The sequence below is a fragment of the Camelus bactrianus genome, chromosome 20, assembly GCF_048773025.1.
Source record: "Camelus bactrianus isolate YW-2024 breed Bactrian camel chromosome 20, ASM4877302v1, whole genome shotgun sequence".
Classification (NCBI taxonomy): Eukaryota; Metazoa; Chordata; class Mammalia; order Artiodactyla; family Camelidae; genus Camelus; species Camelus bactrianus.
The window spans coordinates 36,450,372-36,468,203 of record NC_133558.1 but is presented as its reverse complement, the minus strand read 5'-3'; the positions used below and the strand labels follow the sequence as shown (position 1 = coordinate 36,468,203).

The 17,832-nt window shown below is 37.5% G+C and overlaps 1 protein-coding gene and 1 non-coding gene across 2 annotated transcripts in view; both read left to right on the top strand.

Moving 5' to 3' along the window:
• Positions 1-17,832, top strand: part of HMGCLL1 (3-hydroxy-3-methylglutaryl-CoA lyase like 1) — a 116,649-nt gene that overhangs the window by 34,956 nt on the left and 63,861 nt on the right. Inside the window, 2 exon segments of the mRNA XM_010973914.3 lie at positions 14,971-15,066; positions 17,370-17,518. Of these exon segments, the coding sequence (XP_010972216.2) occupies positions 14,971-15,066; positions 17,370-17,518 (245 nt within the window).
• Positions 15,937-16,009, top strand: TRNAA-CGC (transfer RNA alanine (anticodon CGC)). The gene has a single exon. It is a non-coding gene; the product is annotated as a tRNA-Ala (tRNA).

Below are 17,832 nucleotides of genomic sequence, written 5' to 3'. Positions count from 1 at the left end.
TAATGTCCTGGAGAACCATGTTCCCCAAGTCAGAATTCAGGCCCTTTTTATACTAAAAAGGGGAGGGGGTGTGGTTGATTATTGCAAACCTCTTGGTTTTGGAATCCTTTGCTCTTGTAGGTGTCCATGTAGGTCAGGTCATGGTGTCCCTGTAAACCATCAAGAAGACAAATGTTATTTTCTGTTCTGCAACTTTTTATCTCTATGTGAATAAAAAGTATTATATCCTTAAAGGTCAGAGCCTTGAGAATTGGCTGTCCTGTCTATTTCAGGCTCTAGGCAACATTCTTTTACAAAAGGTGCAGAACCAGCATGGCTGAGCCCGGGAAACAGAGCACAGGGTGAGAGCTGAAGAAACAGATCTAATATGGAGTCAGATTGGTTCTTCCCTATTACAATCTGGTTACATACATTCCAAACCAAAAAAAAAAAAAAAAAAAAAAAGTGTTTTAAATAAATCCCTAAGCCAGAGATATTGTCAGATTCAGCTTCCAAAGTTATCTGGTCACCTACTCCATAACACATCAAGGGTTTTCCAAAGGGCAATATTGAGAATATCCCATTTCTGCAGCTGGATTTTCTTTTTTTTAAATGTTTTGTAATTTTAATTTTTTTTTATTGTAGTCTAGTCAGTTTACAATGTTGTGTCAATTTCTGGTGTATAGCATAATGTTTCAGTCATACGTATACACACATATATTCATTTTCACATTGTTTTTAATTATAGGTTATTGAATATGTACTTATTCAATAATAATAATACATTAAAATGAAATAAACATAATAAATTAATAAAAATAAAATAATAATATGTATTGAACATGGTTCCCTGTGCTATACAGAAGAAACTGTTGTTTATCTATTTTATATGTAGTGGTTAGTATCTATAAATCTCAAACTCCTAATTTATCCCTTCCCTTTCCCTTTTCCCCCCTGGTAACCATAAGTCTGTTTTCTGTGTCTGTGAGTCTGTTTCTGTTTTATATATAAGTTCATTTGTATCTTTTTTTTTTTAGATTCCACATATAAGTGATATCATATGGTATTTTTCTTTCTCTTTCTGACTTACTTCACTTAGAATGACGATCTGTAGGTCCATCCATGTTGCTACAAATGGCATTATTTCTTTTTTATGGCTGAGTAGTATTCCATCGTATAAATATACCACAGCTTCTTTATCCAGTCATCTGTTGACGGATGGATTTTCTGTAGCAGTGCTTGGATTCTAGATTTCACTGAGCTTGCCTGAGCGAGCATTTTCTATTGTTGTAGTAGAGGTTATTCCATCATGTGACTGCTGATTTCATTGTTTTATACTAAAAAAAAAGGCCTTACATCAGCAGAACTAACTCATTATGTTAATTTCTCTTTTGAAACGTTGTTATCAAAATGTCAGACACCAGGCTCATCTAACGTAACATGTGACATTTGTGCCAGAATGACGTCAGTGCGTCAGCTGACGTGTGATTGTCTACAGTAGTTTCTACTGTTTCTAGGCATCGCGCGTGTGGCTCTCAGTTGGGATTCTGTTCACCCTCTGCATCTTCTTCTGTTCCTTTCCTTTAAATGTGGGTCATGGGAAGAGCCCCCCAGTTTATGTTTAGATGGCTGCTAGCTCGCTTATTTCTTTTCTTAGCTTTTTAAAGCGTTTTTACAGCTTCCCTCCTACTGTTTGGTTTGGCAGTAGCTTTCTAACAAAAGCGGCTGAAGGAGAAGTTCTGTGGTAGCAGGGTGCCATATAAAACAGGATCCCGCACCTATAATCTAAATGGCCAGAGATGATAAAATACCTGCCGTTAAAAAACACGTCTTCTTTACAGCCTATCTGGAGAAAGATTTCCTTAGAGTGACATATAATCTAAGAACATTTGAAATGAGTCCAGAGAGCCCTTCCCTTCAGTGGAGTGAACACCAGGAACAGCAGAAAGAAAAGGTGTTTGTAAAACTTGATAGGTTTACTGCCACTTTGGAATGTGGCTCTCCCGTCATAAGCTGTTGAGATCGTTATACATAACAATAATTTCTGACCGTGAACTGGGGTTTCACATTCACCTTGAATGTAGCCATTTGGTTTTAAACAGGTCCATTCATGTGCATGATTCAAGTGAATGTCGTTGATTTAAAAAGAAGAGTACATGAAAGGTACAAGACACTATGTTTATGTCTGTCCCATGCAAAGTCTCAAATTAATTTTAATTAATTTTTAACTGTTGGAATGGGTGGGGTCCCAAGTCTTGGCAAGTCAGCAAGGGGCAGAAATAGATTTTCTCTATAAGAATAAATAGAAATATACATAAAGGTGGTGACAATTATTTACAAATCAGTGGCACACTTAATAAAAATACGGCGTAAGCGCAGCGTAAGCAAGAAGGAATGTGCAGACTTCACCCTGCCCTCCTTTTAGTGTGTGATACAATTAATTCTCTATTGGTAATGAAAACACATTTACTGGGTTGGAGTTTAAGACGGAGCTCTATAGTGATGAGTTGCAGGAGGCTGTAGCTTCTGCTCCCTGGGTCCCTTCCTGGCTTCTCTTCCTTGCTCTGCTCTTTTGAAGGGGGGTGGGTGTGCGGGGAAGAATCAAAGAAGGGGGTAATTTAGCAGAGATGTTGATTGTGTGTGTGTGTGTCTATGAGCCAGGGAGGGAGAAAGGGAGTTGGAGAGCTTGTGTGTGCACACAGAGAGCCCCCAAATTCTTTTAAGTGTCCTGGCAGGGTAATTCCATCATCTGGGCAGTGTTCCAGACTCTCATCCACTACATCCCCGATGAGCTGGCCTCTGCCTCCTGCCCCAGGAGGATGCTGGTGAAGTTTACAAGACCGCAGGTCCCATCCTGTGGGGTTCCAGGAGCCCGCTCTCCCCGATAGGTTAGTCTGGATTTCCTGATAGCACTGCAGTCTGACTTTTGGAACATGGTGGTTGAGAGTTGCAAAGCTGAGGGTTCCACGAGGCAAAGCAAAAATGGTCCGCCTTTTATAACCAAGCCTTATAAATTTTATAGCATCGCTTTTCCATCATGTATCAGCTGATGTAGTTACAAAGCCACTCCATTTCACAGGGAGGGAGTGCATGCCCCCTCTTGACTGGGGAGGGGCACACGGCTGGGGGAATCTCACTGGAGCTGTTTTTATAATCAGTGACACCCATGTCTTTAAAGATGACCTAGTAATTCATCTAGTTATGTATGCGCTTTTAATTGAAGAATAAATACAGTTCATAGAAAAGCAAGATCTGTGTTCTGAACCCCCAAATTCCAAAAAAAAAAAAAAATAGATGCTTTAGCACTGTCAGGGCTACTGATATTTACCTTGCTCCTACCCACCCCCTGCATAAAATTGTGTTGACCCACACGGAATTCAGGCTGGTATTTGAGTGATCAACCTAAAATGCAATATTTTAAAGTTGTTCCGTCCTACAGTCACATCATTGTAATCACAGAGGACAGGCAAATTGCCTAAAGCATTTTCACACATTTTTAAAATCCCTTTGTCTCTCTCTCTCTCAGAAAAGAGCATGGATATATGAGAACTTTTTTTTTTTTTTTAAATTGAGGTTGTACATTTACAATGTGTCAGTTTCTGGTGTACAGCATCATGTTTCAGTCCATAGATTCCTTTTCATCTTCTTTTTCATTATAGGTTACTACAAGATAGAAAATAGTTCGTTTGATTAAGATTGTGGGCACTACATTTTCTTTTTCTTTTTGAACTTGTTTAAGGTTATGCTTTGCAATAAAATTGAGAAAAAAACGAGTTGCTAACATTTGTACATCATTACTTAGCATTCAGCAGTAAATTATTCTAAGGTAGTTCCCCTTCTGTAAGCGGAATGCAAAGCTTATAATGAAGAGCAATAATGTCAGCAATTCTGATTAAATTTTCCTTTTTTTTTCACATTGAAGGTATAATTCAATATTTATTAGACATTTTTCCCCATAAGGTCAAAACCTATGATTATAGTCAATGATTTATTATACTTGGTATGCACTGCTTTTCTAATGACAATTTGATCAGTTACATTTTGACTAAAAAATTGGATTTTTTTGGTTCTTAGATTTATGGAAGGTACCAAAAATGTTAAAATGAAACACTTTATCTCACTTTTTAATTCAGTTATCTTGACTTTATCAAATTTTCTCTAAGTTTTCTCATGAAAGAAACTTTCAAAGGCATTTTGATCATCTTAAAATTCCATTTTTGTGTCCAATTAAAATTCTCTTAAAATGTGGTCTTGTAGAGTTATCAGTGTGCATCAACAGTTTGAAAGGTCTGCATATGGTATAAATGCATAAAAGCTGGCTAGAGATACAGTTTGGCACAAAAAGCCTTGATTCTAACTTTTTAATGGTGTTTTCTGCATTATTCTGATTAGTTTCTTAATAAACATGGTCAGTTTTATTTTAGTATGAACCCATTCTCTTGATACGACTCCACACTAAGCCACATACATGCAGTTCACTTTAAGGGAAACAGAGTGTGTCCCGTGGACTAGACTCCCAGGAACCAAAGTTCTTCTGACGTGGGACAGTTAGGACCTGCTCATGTGAAGAATCACAGACAGCCATTCGTGAAAACCAGGTTTAAAGTGTTAAGATCTTAAATGTGGACTGTTTTCGTTAGTTTTAAGTACGTCAAGTTTTCAAGAATTCAGGATCCTTGTACATTGAACGCTGAAAATGAAACTTCATACTCATGATTTTTAAGTAGATGATGATTTTAAAAGACATTTTTGTTAATGTTTGTAAAGAATTATGATTTCCAGTTAATTTTCTTAAATAAAAATATTTCTTGCTAATTTCTAGATACACACACACACTAAATACTGCCTGGTTAAATTGCTAGAAAGGTCTCTAGGAGTAATGTGTAGTAAACATAGGAAATTAGATAAATCTGAATACTAAAAGTACCATTCCATTCCAAAATCACATTAACAGTAGGTAGGTTTTAGATTTCAAACTGACACATTCATGAGACATATACATGCTCACATTTCCTGTCTTCCACATTTGATAAAATAAAAGGAATATAAATTAATATTTTTCACTTGGAGTAAATATAAAGCATGTAATTTTTTACACTTAAAATTTTTTATCCAAATTCATTTATCTTGAATATTCAGTTTATCAAATGAAAGGCTGATGGGAATTACATGTTTAGGATAACACTTGTGAATTTTAGCTCTTTGTTTCTTGTCACTAAATGGGACATTCTTTTGAAGAATGCTGCTCATTTCATAAACATCTTGGACAACTTCAAACTTGTTACTTCAAAGATTCATAGGTTATAGTTGACCCACTTTAATTGTTCTAGGTTTGACATTCATGTTTGCTTTGTAAACTCCCTAATTAAGTGATCTTTGACATGTCAACATGTTGAAGCAAATTTATGCTAAAACCTGGGAACACGAATACTGTTTACTCCAGATCTTGTACTGCTGGGATGTGGGGCCCACCAACTGCTCTTAGAGCAAGACGGATGCATCTTGTATTGAATTCAGCTTATAGTGTGTAGTAAAAATATATATTTCTTAGTAATCCCCAGAAAGTTATGTCTTCCCAAGTCCTCCGCGTTGCAAGTTTCCTGAGCTTGTACTGACATCGTGGTACCTGATGTTCAGAAACCCGCAGCCTACACATTTACTGATGGAACAAGAGAAAATCTGAGACCTGACTCTTATTTATGATATGATTTGGCAAAGTATTTGCATCTCTTTCTGCCTTGGAGTCTTTCCATTTATTCACTCACCCATTTTCTGCTTTCATTGTGTCTGTATTAAAAACGACATTGAACTCTATCTGTTGGACTCAAAAATTGAGTAATGTGTGGTTTTTAGCAATAAACTCAATATCTATTTACTAAGCCTACTGTAGAGTCAAAATGGGGAATGGGAATGGAATCACTAAAAAAAAATTCAAACTCGGATATTGGGGTTTTAAAACCAAGTGAATTATCTGTAAATGAGATTTTATATATATATATATATATATATATATATATATATATATAATCAATATAAATAGAAGCTAGTAATCAGAATACATTGAACAGTTTTAACTGCCCAGCCTTTCAGAGTTTTGTCTTCTGTACTGGACCAGACAGAGATCTTCAGATGCATACGATGCCAAATCATGACGGTTTGACCTTCTAAGCTGTTGTAGTGATGGCATCGCTTGTCAGGGTGATAGGAACCTTTTTTCTGTGGCGCTTTCTTATAGTCAGTGAGCTAGTCTCCCTTCCTTTCCCCTCCTCATCAGTGCAACTCTTTACTGTGGGCAGGGGAGCTTCCAGAAGGAAGTGTTAGTATGGAGGGGAAACTCTATTTACAGCCACTTAGAATGAACACAATTAGGTCCTGTATTTAAAAAAAGAAATCACTTCGGCTTCCATGCATGAGAAATAATGACGCTGACAGTGTTATTATCAAACACAGGAGCATGATATATGAGAGGAAACACAGCTGAATGGAAAGAAAGTTAGACTGGGAGCTTTGAGACTTCTTGCCCCGACTGCGGAGTGATGTTGGGAACATGATTGTTTTGACGTGGGAAGACCAGGCGGGTGGTCACAAAGGGGACTGACCTGAACTAACGCATATTTGTTGTGTTTGCCTTAGGAAACTGGGAATTGTTACCGAATAAGATGGCTTTGGTTTCTCTGTCTGGAACGTTCGTCTCCCAGTTTATAAGCCACAAATCCATCGGGTAGATTGGGTTTAGTTTATAATTTAAAAATGAATATCTGTAGACACGCATAGGTGACGATAAATGTCTTTCAGGTATTCGCAGTAAAAGAGTGTGGGTCAGATGCTGCTGGCTTTGGTCACTTGTGAGAAGCCTGAATATGCCTTCCCATACAAGGCAGCACAGAGGTCCTTAGAACACAATGGTGATGTTGAATAGGGAAGCACGGGAAATTAGACACCAGCCCAAATTAGTTTTAAGGCTTCTGGACTTAAGAAGTTTTGTGAATAGGGTGTCAGATCACTTAAGCAGTGGCAGCCGAGACAGGGTATTGGGTAGGGAAAAAAAAAAAATCAAAAAAATTAGATGTTCAATTTTCCAGAGATTTCCTGTGTTTATTATTGTAAGGCTGTGATTTATTAAAACTGTCTTACTTCTTCAAGCAGACCAAGATTTCCTCTGTGCTACTGAGGCTAAGATATATGAGGTTCGTGTAGACAGTCTGTGAATGAGACGGGGTTCTGGTACCCAGGCTGCAAGGCTGTTCGTAGCTGGGTAGAGCGTTTTCACCCATGGTCGTCAGGAAGAGCTCGAGTCCCACTTTTTTTTCTTTTTACTGAATGTTTTACCTTTAAGAGGAGTTACTGCTCAAATTGAGTTTTGGGTTATAGAGTCTGAAACTACATTATGTACATTTTTATTGTGATCTGGGGCATGTGTTGAAGAAATTGCCCGTGCTGGGTCCACCCTTCCGCTGTACTTCTGCATAAAGAAACTTTAACCATAGGTGATGTCTCATCTGGCCAGTGGTGAGAGTAGACAAACTCCCGATGTTGTTCTGAAGGTGACAATATTCTGCTGAGTATTGTCCCGGGTGATGGTGGGGTTAAAAAAAAAATCCTTCAAAAATGTATTGTTAAATTTATTTATTTTATTTTTTTGAGGTGGGGGAGGGAGGTAACTAGGTTTATTTCTTTATTTACTTTTAAAGGAAGTACTGGGGATTGAACCCAGGACCTTGTGCATGCTAAGCACGCACTCTACCACTGAGCTATACCTTCCCCGTCCTTCAAAAATATTTTTAAAAAGTTATTCAGCAGAGTGTATTAGTGAGCAGAGGAGAATCAGGGTTATAGGTCCATGAGTGGAAATTTATTTCCTGGCAAAATTTTAAGTGGTTTATTAAGAAGAGACTTTGAGTGGGGGGGTGGTATAGCTCAGTGGTGGAGGGCATGCTTAGCATGTACAAGGTCCTGGATTCAGTCCCCAGTACCTCCTTTCAAATGAATAAGTAAAACGAATTACCTCCCCAAAAAACAACAACAACAAAAAAAGTGGAGACTTTGTAAAGATAAATATACCCGTAAATATTATGGATATACCAAGAATAAGACACGCCAGACTGACCTCCCTTGTTTCCTGAGGGTATTTCTCGAGTGATGAGGAAGGAAACACTGTAGGTACCATGGATGTTTGTTTCTGACAGGTCCTTGACCACTTTGATGATGCTGCTAAGAGCAAGGTAGGAAATTTCATCAAGACTGGTAGTTTCCAAAAATTGTATTTTTTTTTTTTAATCCGTTGAACTTTTTCACCCCGGAAGAAACTTTATTTAGAACCCCGATATTTCACACAGGCAGGAAAGTGACCATAAAATATTTGTATAAGATTCTTCCCAAGGTCCTGGAAGGGGCCCTAGCAATGTGCTTACCTGGTCACGTGTTTTAGTAACATTTACAAAAGTTAGATCCTTTGAGTTATTTTTCTTAAAAAGGCTCCCTCCGAAATTGCAATCATTCCAGACCCACAGACCCTGGGGTCACCTCTGAATAAAAATAAAATGAGGCTTCCCATATTGAAGCATGGGTGGAGGGCTCAGATGCATCAATCTGGCCTCCCTCCAGTCCAAAGGCAGCCTTTGTGACTGAGTCCACTCTGATTCCCAGACTTCGATATCTAACATCTCCCTAGAAGTTTGGGGAACAACAGATTCCTGGGTCCTTCCGCAGAACAGAATCCAAATGGGTGCGGAGGAGTCCAAGAAATCTGTATTCATGTTAAAGAACATCAGATAATTTTGATGATAAGTCCAGTTTGGGAGACACTGGATTGGATGGTAGATAAAACTTTGATATCTCAAAATTAAGAATTACTATAAACATTCAATTAAGTATCTGGGGTTACTTCGTAATACTCTTTTTATTAATTGCGGTAAGAACATTTAACATGAAGTCTGCCCTCTTCACAGATTTTTAAGTGTATAAGTACTGCTGACACAGGGAGAATATTACACAGCAGATCTAGACCTTGATCCTCCTGCATTATTGAAACTGTACCCATTGTCCCCTCCACCCCCAGGCTCTCACAACCACCGTTTTGCTCCCTGCTTCTGCGTGTTTGACTATTTTATGTAAGTCATAAGTGGAATCCTTCAGGCTTTGTCCTTTGTGACTGGCTTATTTCACTTAGCATAGCGTACTCAGGGTTCATCCAGGTTGTTGCCTATGGCAGAATTTCCTTTGTTTTTTAAGGCTGAATGGTATTCTTTTTTTTTTTTTTTTTGAATTGAAATAGCTTCAGTTACAATGTGTCAATTTCTGGTGTACAGCATCATGTCTCAGTCATCCATGTATATATATACATATATTCATTTTCATATTCTTTTTCATTAAAGATTATTACAAGATACTGAACATAGTTCCCTGTGCTATACAGCAGAAACTTTTAAAAAATCTATTTTTATATATAGTGGCTAACATTTGTAAATCTCAAACTCCCAAATTTATCCCTTCCCACCCCTTTTCCCCCATAGCCGTAAGATTGTTTACTGTGTCTGCAAGTCTGTTTCTGTTTTGTAGATGAGTTCATTGTGTCCTTTCCCCCCTTTTTTTAGATTCCACATATGAGTGATATCATCATACGGTATTTTTCTTTCTCTTTCTGGCTGACTTCACTTAGAATGATGATCTCTAGTTCCATTCATATTGCTGCAAATGGCATAAGTTTACGCTTTTTTATGGCTGAGTAGTATTCCATTGTATAAATATACCACCACTTCTTTATCTAGTCACCTGTCAATGGACATTTAGGTTGTTTCCATGTCTTGGCTCTTGTATATAGTGCTTCTGTGAACACTGAGGTACACGTATCTTTTTGAATTAGGGTTCTCTCTAATTATGTCTAGGAGTGGGATTACTGGATCATATGGTAAGTCTGTTTTTAACCTTTTGAGGAATCTCCATACTGTTTTCCATAATGGCTGCACCAAACTGCATTCCCCCCATCAGTGTAGTTGGGTCCCCATTTCTCCCCACCCTTGCCAGCATGTATCAAAGGCTGAATGATGTTCTGTTGTCTGCATATGCCACGTCTTCTGTATCCATTCATCTGTCCATGGACATTTAGACTGTTTCTGTATCCTATTGGAAAATAAATTATGCTGTGATGGACGTGGAAATGCAAATATCTCTTCGAGATTCTTATTTCAGTTCTTTTGGATACATACCCAGAAGTGAGGTTGCTGGAACACAGGGTATTTCTATTTTTAGTTTTTGGAGGAGCCCCTATGCTGTTTTCTGTAGCAGCTGTGCCGTTTTACTTTCCCACAAACAGCGCACAGGAGTTCCATTTTCTCCACATCCTTACCAACACTTGTTATCTTGTGTGTTTTTATGCTAGTCATCCTAACAGGTGTGAGATAATGTTACATTGTGGGTTTTTTTTTTTTTGAGATATAGTTGATGTATAATATTATATTAGTTTCAGCTGTACAACATAGTGAATCACAGTTTTTAAAGGTTGTGTTCCATTTATAATTACTATAAAATATTGACGATGTTTCAATCACAATGTGATTTTTGAATTGCATTTCCCTGATGATTAGTGATGCTGAACATTTTTTTGTGTATCTTTCAGCCATTTGTGTGTTGTCTTTGGAGACAAGTCAAGTCCTTTGCCCATTTTTTGGCTGGGTTATTATCATCATCATTTTTTTTTTTTTTTTTTTTGCTGTTGAGTTGAGGGTATTCCTTATACATTTTGAATATTAACCGTTTATCAGTTATATGGCTTGCAAGTTTTTTCTCCCAGTCTGTGGGCTGCCTTTTCACTCAGTTAATGCCTTTGCTCTCTAGAAGCATAATAGTATACTATTCAGATAATGACAGAGCATTAGTAAGATGTCTAAATACGTATAATGTGGAGTGTCCATATATAATCACCCCATGATGGAGTTAGTAGCAAGTGAAATAAAACCTCTAAGTATATGCCTTTTACATTCTAAATTTTGTGACCCTTTGCATATCTTTGAGATGCTTCCAGATTGTGCACTAAAATTGTGATTATTTGAATCTGTATCAGTGTTCGGATACCTGCGAAATTGATTCACCCAGGGTACGTACAGTCTGTTTGGTTAGCTAAGTGTTTCTGTTCCCATATCATGGCCAGATGATGGCAAATCGTGTTACCAACCAAATAATGGGGATTTTTATGATCTTAAATGAAAAGTCACAGCAGAATCTTAAATATATGTTAATTCAAACCAGATGTAGAAAGGTTTTCTTAAAATGTCAAAATGAAACTGTAAAGGGATAGTCCTGTTATTGTTTGAATAATAGTTAAACTTTAGACATTAAAATAATACCAAGATGGAAGTATAACATAAACTCCCTAAGAGTTAGAAAAAAGCAGAGATTTTGTACCTTTAATTGAAACCTGCTCTATTTTTATTTTATTTTATTCATTGTAACAAAATTATATCCTATCATGATTTCCTAAAGCTCTTTACATAATTGTGTCTTTATTGATCAAATTTAAACAGAATACTGTTATTTCTTAAATAACCTCATTATACTGTGGCTATTTTTTTTTTAAAAGAAGGAAGTACTGATTGGTTGGATTCTAATGAATGTATTTATCATCATTTTATTAAGATATCTTCAATGATTATCAAAGTTTAGCTTTCATGACCTGGGAATTTGGTTCCTACCATTTCTTCTTCTTCTGTATTTCTCCTGATTGAAGCATCCATGAAGTCACTGTTTCATTACATAAATTTCTACATAATGTTTCAGAATTTTTGTCAAATGACACATAGCATGAAATCATCACTTCCGTGTTAGTATGGCCTATATTTCTTGAAGATTAAAATATGCCTTGTCCCCTTCATGCTGGGATAACGCTTTCAGAGCTTATCCACATCTGTATGTTGGTTAGAGAAGCAGTCCTCCCTGATTTCTGCTATCCTATTCCTGTAAATGTGTCTCATAAATATTTAAACATATTATATTTATTTAGATGTAAGTATTAGTTGTATCAGTGAGTGTTATTCTCTAGTAAGAGAGTATTGTTTGAGGTGTCATTACGGTGTCCTAAAACTGGTAGTAGCTTGGCTTTTCTTTCTGACTGCAGTTAGGAGTCAGTGCTCCAAACTTTTTATGGTGATTTGTGAGTGCGTATTTGTGTATCCATGTGTATGTGTGAGGAGGAGAGAGAGACAGAGACAGAGCTCACACTCTACCTTCAGGCACAAAGGCTAAATTCATAGATTCATAATGAAACCTGTGTTGAAATACGCACAAATGGCAACTGTCTTAAAAGAAGCTATAAATTAGTGAAGATTACACATTGAGTGGAGTCCTCTCCCTTATACCAGCCACAGTGCCCTATTGGTTTTTCTCTGGGAGCTCTTCTCCCAGATTTGTTTCTCTCCAGTGGAACTTGTCGCAGTCTGGATTGTCAGCATGGCCTGAGAATTGCGTCTCTTCTCTCTAGACTGCCCTCGGCACCTCTCCTAGGTTAACTTTCTGAACTACTGCATCCGTGCCAGTCTTCTGCTAATTCAGCACTCAACTCTTCATGGCTCTCTAAGATCTTCACAATAAATCCTGAGTTTCTAACTCAAAGACACATCACAGTGCGTGGCCCTGTCTTAATCTGTAATCTCTTCCCAGATTATTTACCAATAATCTTTCCTATGGCTGCACCCACCGCTTCCTCTTTTCCAACCCTGTTGACTTCCCAGTGTGTCAGCCTTTGTGGCTTTGTGATGAATCTCTTGAGGATATAGTGGTGTACATAAACATTTGCCACGTTCACAAAGTCTTAGGGTTGGGATTTGGACAGGGTCCAGGCCAGGCTTTCCTAGTCCACGATATCTGGGACCGCAGGCTGACGTCATCTGAAGCTCCTTCAATCACAAGTTTACGGGGTGCTGTTGGCTGTTGGCTGGGGGTCTCACTTCCCCTCCACGTGTGCCTCTTTCTGTGGCGTCTCTGCTGAAGCCAGTTCTTCTCACAGCAGATCAGCTGACTTTCCAACGGTGGCTTCCCCCAAGAAGGAAGCCATATAGAGGCTGCTGTACCTTTCTTCCTAAGCTAGTCGCTGGAAGTCACGGGGTATTATTTCTGTGTGCTCTGTTGGTCAGAGCACCCACAAGCCTGCCCAGGGGCAAGTGGAAGGAAAAGATAGTCCATTTCTGGATGGAGGTTCTCAAAGTGCATGTGGGATTGGAAGTACTGTTGTGGCCATTTTGTAAAATTTTAATGTGCCATTTCAGGGACGGTAATTTGTATCCCATATAGTCATTTCCACTTCCCTGGACTGTTATAGTTATACTTCAGTACACTGCCTACCTTTTCCCCGCTGAAACCCTTTAAGCTGTCCTCTCAGTCTGTTTCATTGAGTTGTGAACTTTTCAAATGCAACTGTACTGCAAATCATTCAGTGCAAGGACTTTATTTTTCCTGCATTTTTATTTCCCCCAGGGCTTAGCATAGGGCGTTAGACATAGAAGATGGTCAATAAACCTCTGGATTAAAGTCACATACGCTTAGACTAAAAGGAGGCTTGGCTTTCTTGCAGCGTAGATGACTGTGGTGGATAATCTTTGTAAAGGATGTGGCTTTGGGATGGAGGATGGTGGCTATAATCCCTAAGAAATAAGTGAGTGAGAATCACGTTTTAGACAGAATTAAATGTGTCTGGGCCGAATGAAACACAGAAACTTAAATGTCAGCGAGGCATGATGGCAGGTACTTTTTTTGCATCTTAAATATTTAATTTTAAACTTAAAATGTATTAAAAATTTATTGAATTCATTGAAATGATATTCACTGAAACTATTAAGTTGAATTCTACTGGCATCTAACCGAGAGTCATGAAGACCAATGGACCGATAAGAGTACATACATGCTGCAACATTTCATTTCATATTTTAAAAAATGTGTAATGGATTAAGAAAAGCATTTATACTTTAATTTACTTTTATTTCACCTTAAACTAAAAACACTGTGCTTAGTTTAACAAGCCAAGGTGTATAGAGAAAAAAAAACCAAAACAAGTCTTTCCTCAACCACTCCTGTACGAAGATACAAATGTTGGTTCGGTACCTGTTTTTACAGCTTTCTCCATGTCCATTTTATGTGCTTTTCATTGCTTATATATTATTCCTTATATTTATTGTTCATGGCATAATTTATTATTCTTCGATATGCAAAGCTCATGGTTATATCAATGGTAATCTCTCAGTGTGATGATTATGGGGTTTGATCGTCAGTTACTGCTCCAGGAGGCTAAATTATAGACTTTGTGGCAAACTGGTGAATTTGATATTTTAATCCAAAGTGGGTTTTTTAAAATAAATTCATAGAAAATATAGAAAAAAGAAGTCTTGGCAGGATGAGTTAAATTTTTCCTGTAGTGTGCTCTGTTGTATTTATTTGTTCACGTTATGAGAACAAAGAGTAATTCGATAAAAGAACCACATAAAGTGTTATGACTATTACTAACTAAAACCAATAATGTCATAGGATCTCAGACTTGTTCAATTATTCTAATGGATATGTGTAATTTACATTTTACTAAACATTGTAAAATTTCATAGGTTGAAAATTATTTGGACATAAAATTTTCACGTGGAAGGAAAAGGCATAGCTTGTTGCCTTCCAAACTCCCCCCTCTCTCAGGGGTGTTGCAGGCTTGGCTGTGAAATGAAAGGAGGCGAAGAGAGGTCAATTAAGGGAAAACACCAGAGTTCAGAATTCCTGACTATCTGTAATCCTGCACTTAACCAGATGCTGTTCTGTGAATACGTTAAACCCAGATTGAGTTATTACGTGTTTATGACATTGAGAACTCCTTAGCTCTAACTACATTGGCACGGTTTTGTTATTTCAAACATTAATTTATAGAATATAGTTGCATGCATAATTATAACCTTCCTGGAAAGCTAAAGACACGCTTGACAGAATGCTTAAGGTAACATTTCTTTCTGTAACTATGGTGTATTTAAGATGGCTGATCACACAGAAGTGATGAAAGGCATTCGTCAATATCCAGGAATCCGGTACCCCGTCCTGACTCCTAATCTTCAGGGTTTCCACCGTGCTGTAAGTATGCTACGAAATTTTTCTAACATTGATATGCTTCTTAGTGTTGTAAAGACCTTTACAAAGTGAAAACGGTGTTATACGTGACTCCCTTGTTATCTTGTGTGAATGCTACCACTAATATACTCACATGGGTTCGTGGAGTTGGCTGACCTCATGGCATTGCTGGGGACTAAAATGCTCCACACACGTGGCTCTTCCAGCCTAACCATTCAACAATCAAAATACAGGAATACAATTAACCATTTTTTAAAATGTATATATATATATACATTGTAAACTGACTATACTTCAATTAATTATCCATTTTGATAAAGTGCTTTTGCAAGTGTATTTTGTTCTTCCCTCTTAAAAAAGAAATACAAAAGATAACACACATTTCTCAATAGGTATTATGATCATTAATATTATAAAGTAGCAGGTAGTTATTTTTGTCTCCTTTTTGGGGTCAGCTTCCCACTGGTGTCGTCCCCGCCATCTCCGTGAAGCTAATCACTGTCACTGGAACTGCCTCTAACAACTCTCCTTGTTTGTCTTCTGCCTTGTTTCTCCCAATCTTTATGTGACTTAGGAATTTAGAAGCCAAAGAGCTTTAATACTTACGCATGCTAGAAGAAACAACGCAGTTTTAAGTAAAGGCTTGAGGTGTTATGCTTACATGACTTCATTGTAAAAGTTTGACAGCAGCAATTTCTGGTGTTAATGGATGTTTTTCACGTTTGTATTTGGGACTGTGTTCCATGAAGTTGGGGTTGGGGCTGCTCGTTGATGAATCTTATTAAATCACTTTTCTGTTGTTTGAGTTGATGCATTTTTACTGCACTATAAAGAAAAAAAAAGAGGTCTTTTAAGAAATTGTAAATGCTAGGAGGAGGGTATAGCTCAGTGGTAGAGCACGTGCTTCGCGTGCACGAGGTCCTGCGTTCAATCTCCAGTACCTCCATTAATATATATATAATTGGGGAACCTAATTACCCCAATTAAAAAAAAAAACAAAAAAAAGTTTTAAAAAATTGTAAATACTGCTATCACCTGCTCCTAACACAGTAGGAAATGAAAGATATGAGAGGACATCCTAAGGATATCGTAGGAAGTAATGAAACAAATCTTGGCTTGGGTGCCCGGCAGGCAAGCCTGTGTCTGAAACGCAGCTCCAGAACTTTTCCTCGCTTTGGGACTTCCTGCTAGCAGCTTAGCCTCTTTGGGTCACAGTTTTCTCATCTGAATATCAGCATAATAATACTTAGCTTACAAGATTGTTTGTGGATTAGAAATAGGGCATGAGAAGCCCTGGCAACAGCACTGGCCCTTCGTAGGTGCTCAATAAATAGGATTTTAATTTGAGAGGCTAAAAATTTATTTTGGATGGAGGAGTGGAAGCTAATTGTTTTTTAAACGTTGGAGGAACAATAACAGATTTTTTTTTTTCTTAATGTATGAATAGGGTATCAGAGAGAAAGGGGAATCCAGACACTGTGCTAGAGATACAGTAATAGAAAGTTTTAAAAATCCAGCTGGAAAACTGGGAGGCTTATCCTTTGAAAACAAGTCACTGGGGAAGCCTAGGGGGAGGAGGGAAGAGGGCGAAAGAGGCAGAGAGAGAATTGATTAAGTCAACATTTTGGATTTCAAGACGGGCGAGAGGATTAGACACACAGGAGTTTGGTTGTAGCGGTCAAGGTATGAAACAATGGAAGTTGGGTTAAGAGAGAGGTATAAAATTCGGGGAACAATCTAAATGATGATTTGGAAAAACATTTCTCTGTTGGATTGTAAGAAGAAGAGAAAAACAGAAAGTGTTTACTACCTTTTATTTTAATAATTGGTATAAAAATAATGTTTTCCTTAGATATTAAGTGGTTTTATTGGGGTGTTAGTATTTTCTATAATTAGGGTTAAAGTATTTCCGAGGATAACTCTGAGGAAAGGCAAAATTAAATTGGAGCATCATCATTGTGTTTTTGTGCCTCATAGATTTATGAATGTAGTAGTTTGTGGAATTACTCTGTTACTAGAAAATATTTTTACATTTCGAGAGTGTTCATGATGGTTTTACCTCTTCTCTTCCCATTTGGATCCCTTCTGTTTCTTTTTCTTGCCTGATTGCTATGGCTAGGACTTCCAAGACTATACTGAATAGAAGTGGTGAGAGTGTATGTGGCAAGTTGAGAGAAATCTAATTCTCAATTCTAAGGGAAATGTTCAAGAATACAAGTATCCCGTTGTAGAGTAGTTAATATTTCTCCTGCTGCTCCATTTATGTGCTTGAAATTATTAGCTTTTGCCTTAATTATATTTTTCAGGTTGCTGCTGGAGCCACTGAGATATCAGTTTTTGGTGCTGCGTCTGAATCCTTCAGCAAGAAGAATATCAACTGTTCAATTGAAGAAAGCATGGAGAGGTTTGAGGAGGTCGTGAAGTCTGCAAGGCACATGAATATTCCAGCACGAGGGTACCTATGAAATCCCACAGATTCCATTTAGTTAATTAACACCTATTTTTTTAAACTTGTTGCTTACCTATTTTATATATATTAGTATCTGCAAATCTCAAACGCCCAATTTATCCTTTCCCACCTCCTTCCCCTGCGGGTAACCATATTTGTTTTCTATGTCTGTGAGTCTGTTTCTGTTTTGTAAATAAGTTCATTTGTTTTTTTAACATCTATTGTTAGAGCTCTTTATGGATTACGTAGACACTGCTTTACCACTTATAATAATATACATAGGATATCTTATTCAAACTTTATGTGATCAGGGCCATCAT